The sequence below is a fragment of the Haemaphysalis longicornis genome, unplaced genomic scaffold, assembly GCF_048455015.1.
Source record: "Haemaphysalis longicornis isolate Haplotype H1 unplaced genomic scaffold, Haemaphysalis longicornis Haplotype H1 scaffold_13, whole genome shotgun sequence".
Taxonomy (NCBI): Eukaryota; Metazoa; Arthropoda; class Arachnida; order Ixodida; family Ixodidae; genus Haemaphysalis; species Haemaphysalis longicornis.
The window spans coordinates 59,090,751-59,096,515 of NW_027526233.1; the positions used below are offsets into that span (position 1 = coordinate 59,090,751).

Sequence of the window (5,765 nt, forward strand, 5' to 3'; positions counted from 1 at the left end):
ACATGCACCAGGGTTGCCCTCAAAACCGGCGCGGTGCACAGTGTCCCGCGACGGTGCGCACCGGCACGGAGCATTAATGGAGGACAAACTGAGCGGTTCTACCCAAATGACATCTCGTTAGCTATGAAAGCAATTCATAAATGCTTTCACAATGGCAATTAAGTAGTGTAATATGACACAGCGCTACTAAAAAGAGATATTTATTGAGAGGCAATAATTTTATGTACAAAAAACCATATCTTTCTCAAACTGGAAAAAATATCACGATAACAGATGAGTTCTAGGCCAGAGTGTGATTTGTGAACATTCTCATTGTCTACTGAACGCAATTTTAAACGTACTCGCGAGAGCACTCCGATTATTGACAAGGTTTCAAACTTTCAAATGCCACCTCCACTTATTTTTTATACTGAAAATATCTTTTTTCTCGTAACTAATTAGGGCTGTTAAGTGCGAAGTGTTTTTCACAGCAAGCAAACAAGCTATTGGACGATGCTGTATAGAATTCCGTGTTGAAAAAGAAAGAATAAAAACTGTTTGTTGTGCTGTTGCATATATGACAAATAAAGAACTAAGGCAGCTGCATTAAATAGAATCGCAGTTTTGAAGTACGCAAGGAAAAATCTCTGTATAGTAAAAAAATCTATCAGCACCCTAACTTTGCAATTAAAGAGAAAGTGTTTTCAGAGAATTTATATTGAAACGGAATTCATATTCCTGTGATTGTCAATTAAATATAGTATATGCATATATATTGTCTTGGAACTGCATAAATCAATTGTATATATCAGTAACTGGACGCATATCTGGCTGCATTTCGTGTAATACATAAATCTGATGGTGTCATATACGTGTTGTTCATGCCATATAAAAAAGCATCTAGCGCCGTATTTAATGGGACAAGGCGCCATATACGTGTTGGCCGGGCCATATACGGCTGTAATTGGTGCCATATATGGGTTGGTGCCATATATGGCAGTGAAACCGGTCTGGCGCTCCACTGGTTCGTTGGCGCCCCCCCTCCTCCTCCCTCGAAAGATGGCACCACAAGTCCGTGCGTGGCATAGGCGCGCGGACGGCGCGAACGTGTGCGCGCGGAAGACAGAGAGTCTCGCCGGAGGCCCGGTCGGGGCAGGATCGGCGGAACAGCGCGGCGATGACGGTGGACATGTATCTCAGGTGGGAACTGTTGTTTGTCGGACACCGTGAGTGCCTGCCTCCCGTTCGCGATCATGACCCGGATGGCGTGATTCGTGAACGCCGTCGAGCCTTGTCCTCGCATGCTTTGGGAGTTCCCAAATAAACGGCTGTGCTTCGACACTACTGTCTACTGTGTTCTCGTATCGGCGAACTTCACTGGGCTGCCGTAGGCTCGGCGGCCCGTGTGGCTGACACGTCGAGATAGAGCGGTGTCCTACGTCGGAGTACTGGCTAGGTGGCTCCTAAGAACCCCATTATATCCCAGAAGGTTGACCTTCGCTTCTTCCTGCTGCGTCTGTACACAGCGTTGGTGGGGTCTCGGCTCGACTACGGCAGTGTCATGTATGGGTCGGCTACAAAGACAGCACTCAAAATGCTTGACCCCGTGTTGCATCTTGGCCTTCGCATCTCATGTGGCGCATTCCGCACTAGCCCTGTTGAAAGTCTTTATGTCAAGTGCGGCAAATGGTGCCTAGGGCATCAGCGGGAGTATGTTGACCTGTTGTATGCATCCAAGATCGTTTCTGTGACCAACCATCCTTTTAATCCCACCATGAACGATACATCAAATTTACAACTCTTTTTAAACAGGCCATCTATTCCCTTACCGTTCTCTCTCAGAGTTAGGGAGGAGGCTTCTGCACTTAATGTCCCCCTTTCCGACACGCACAAGACACCCATTCATAATTTCATCGCACCATGGCATCTTCGTTCTGTATCATGCGACCTGTCATTCACTCTTGTAGAAAAAAATAGGGTACCCAGGAATGCAATTCTGCAGCACTTCCTGTTCCTGCAGGACAAGTAAAGGTGCGCAGAATTCTATAGCGATGCGTCGAGAACTGGTTCTACGGTATCTTGTGCAGCGCACGGACCAAATTTTAGAGTAAGCAAAACAATGAATTTTCATAACAGTATTTACACGGCAGAAGCATATGGCATTTTACTCGTTTCAAACCACATCATCAAACATAAAATTCCCAAGTCCATTGTATACACAGACTCTCAAAGCGTTGTACAGGCACTGTCATTAGGAAGATCATCTAAAAACTATGTCATAAATGCTCTCTTCAAGGTACTAATGTCTGCATATGCCTCAAATCTTGAAATAACTATATGCTGGGTACCAGGGAATTGTGGAATCCCTGGCAATGCTGCTCTCATGACTACAGTTGACGTTACAACAGTACCTTACACCGACCTAAAGACACACATCAGACTACAGCTTCGTAACACATGGCAATTACACTGGAGTCAACAAACAGACAACAAACTACACGTAATAAAACCACAACTGGGACGCTACATAACTGACTCACACAACAGATACACTGAAGTCGCCCTGGCTAGGCTGCGGATAGGCCACACACATGTTACGCACTCCCACCTGCTAACTGGAACTTCGGGACCCACGTGTAGCAGGTGTGGAAAGGGCCTATCCGTAGTCCACATACTAATCACATGCAAGGCACTTGACACAACACGACACAAACATTTCCCTGAATTATACAGACGACACATTCCTTTGCACCCATCATACTTTTTAGGCGACGAACCAATGTTTTCTAGTCAACGTGTTTTTAAGTTTTTAGCTGAGGTAAACTTTCTGCAGCTCTTGTCATGTCATGTGTAATCACCCTGGCCCTATACACCAGCCATCTCCATTGTCTTTTGTTTTGCATCACCTTTACTTTTAGTCACATGTTTTAGTATGTACGGTCTCATCATAATTCAGTAACTTCTTCTTTGGCGCTCTTTTCCCATAGTCGGCCTTGCGCCAATAAAACCCAACTATCATCATCATCATGACCTTCGCTTCATTTGATAATTACATTTCAGTATGCAAATCACACGAACCGGGTGCGGTGCACTTCCTTGCCACCATCATCTCTTTCTTTGCTTTTTACACAGCGTGAAGGCGGAGATAAACAAAGTACTACACAGGACATGCACTCACCTTAGGAGCTTTCCTGTGTATGTCTATCCGCGCTGTTTAAAATATGATTTACACCCAACTGGCCAACATTTACTTTGTGTTACCATCTTTCCCCTATGGGATGATGGTATCTCTTTCTTGCTAGCATCCTGCTCTCCCACAGCGTTAGCAAACATACAGATCTAGTGAATATTGCAGCATCTCCCGTGGTAGTGTGAACTTCCCGCCAGGTACATAGTGGTGTACCTTCCCGTTTGTCCGTTAGGCGGTGCTCGAAAGCAAGGAAGAGGACGAGGAGTGCGCGCCGAACGAAGGAAAAGAGGAAGAAGACCGTGGAACGGTTGAGGCTAGCCAGAGCTCGTTTCTTGTGGGCACAAGTTCGCCTTGTCAAATAAACCCAGTTTGCCTTTTTTATTGTAACCATCGTTACAAAAGTGGTGATGGTGCTGGGTACATGATACCCCAATCATCCAGGCCTGTCCACGTCGAAGTGTCGCCTGTACACCAGCGGACCAGCCGTCGCCTACTCGGACTGCCGGCGGAGTGCGGCCTTCTACCTGATCGGGCAACCAAGAAGATTGTAGGCAACACCGCCACTGTGAACACGAACATGACTGACGCCCCTCTCCAGTACGTGGTGCAACAGCCGCGTACACCAAAAGTCTTCTACGGCGAGCCTTATGAAGACGTGGAAGACTGGCTGGACCACTTCGAACGGGTCGCCACGTTCAACGGCTGGGACAATAACCATAAGCGGCGACAGGTATACTACTCTCTTGAGGAAGGTGCGCGAACGTGGTTTGAGAACCATGAATCCACACTTTCGTCGTGGGAGGAGTTTCGTCAGCACTTACTAGCCACTTTCATGAGCAGCGACCGCAAAGAAAAGGCCGAGGCTGCCCTTCAAGCACGAAATCAGCGCCAGAACGAGAGTGTTACCATGTACACCGAGGATATGGTCCGTCTTTGTAGGCGCGCAGATCCTGCCATGACGGACGAGAAGAAGGTACGGCACCTCATGCGTGGCGTCAAGCAGGACATCTTCGCCGGGCTGATGCGCAATCCCCCAAGAACGGTTGCCGAATTCGTCAGTGAGGCAACGACAATTGAAGGCGCGCTTCAGCGTAGAGCGAAGCGGTACTGCCAAACTGAAGCCATGGTCTCCAATGCAAGCTGCATGACAGGGTTGGAGAACTGTCTCGATTTGCGGGAACTGGTGAGGAAAATCGTGCGAGAGGAGCTCCAGGCATTCCGCCAGCAGCAGTCTTCAGCACCGACGGTGTCTATCGCCGAAATGATACGCGAAGAAGTCCGGCAAGCGGTGGGTATTCCTGAGCCAACAGAGGAGCCACAGCTGGAGGAACCAAAATTCTCATACGCAGCTGCTCTTCAGCAATACCACCACCGCTCGCCGCCGACCGTCGCCACCCCTGCGCCGACACCACCGCTCAACCCCAGGCCTCGCAGAAGCCTGCCGTATCCACCGGAAACACAACCTCGTAAAAGTGATCTGTGGCGAACTCCTGACCGCAGACCACTCTGTTTCCACTGTGGAGAAGAAGGCCACGTCTACCGCGCATGCCCCTATCGCCGTATCGGCTTGCGAGGATTTGCGCCAAATGCTCCGCGTCCAAGGAATGGTGAGCGCCCGCAAGAGATTGAGTACTACCTCGCCGACCGCCGAAACGTTTTCGCACCACGACGCCCAGAGTCCCGTTCGCCATCGCCCATGCAACGCCGATCCTCGAGTCCACGCTTCGCCCCCAGTTCTTCTGACCGTCCATCGCGCAGCTTTGAAATCCGGGGAAACTGAACTCAGCGGCCCCGGGAGGGGAGGCCGCTGGCGTCGACTTTTACGAAGAACCTCCACAGCGACGACGACGAGTAGGGCGAGAGGCAAGCGACCAGGTGGAGACGGGGAGCTGTACCACCCAACATGTAGCGTGCGATGTCTTGGTGGAAATCGATGGGCGCGAGATGACGGCGCTGGCGGACACTGGGGCGGTCCATTCCGTCATAAGTAAGTCTTTCGCCACCACACTGAAGAAGGTGCTGACGCCTTGGACTGGCCTCCAGATTCGCACAGCGGGAGGTCATCTGATTAGTCCTGTGGGTATGTGCACTGCTCGAATTAAAATCAAAGGGTTCACGTACATCGGCACCTTCGTCGTCCTACCCGAATGCTCAAAAGACTTAATCCTTGGGATGGACTTTTTACAAGCAAATGGTGCAGTTATTGACCTGCAGAAATCGACGATCAGATTTTCCACGAAGCGAGCCATCGAAAAAAACATTGAACACCGACGCGACACGGCTCTGCGCCTCATCGACGAAGACGGCGTCACACTTCCCGCTCGCACAAGTGTATTCGTCCACGTCATGAACGATACATTTCAGGACTACGAAGGGATAGCCGAAGGCAACATGCGGTTACTTCTGGACAAAGGTATCTGCATCGCGAGAGGATTTGTAAAGCTCGAAAATGGGTGCACGCCCGTTTTGCTTACAAATTTTTCCAACGAGCGCCGACATCTCGCGAAAGATACCGCCATTGCATTCATCGAAGAGGTCGCCGACGTAACGCATCTGACCACACTAGGCACGACAGCGGCAGATTCTCATACGCAGG

General features: G+C 49.6%; 1 protein-coding gene across 1 annotated transcript; it reads left to right on the forward strand.

Moving 5' to 3' along the window:
• The first annotated feature begins 3,336 nt into the window (after positions 1-3,336).
• LOC144163852 (uncharacterized) lies at positions 3,337-4,949 on the forward strand. The gene has a single exon (XM_077694533.1). It carries the CDS (start codon positions 3,591-3,593, stop codon positions 4,947-4,949), a length of 1,359 nt encoding a protein of 452 aa, XP_077550659.1. The 5' UTR covers positions 3,337-3,590.
• Positions 4,950-5,765: the final 816 nt, after the last annotated feature.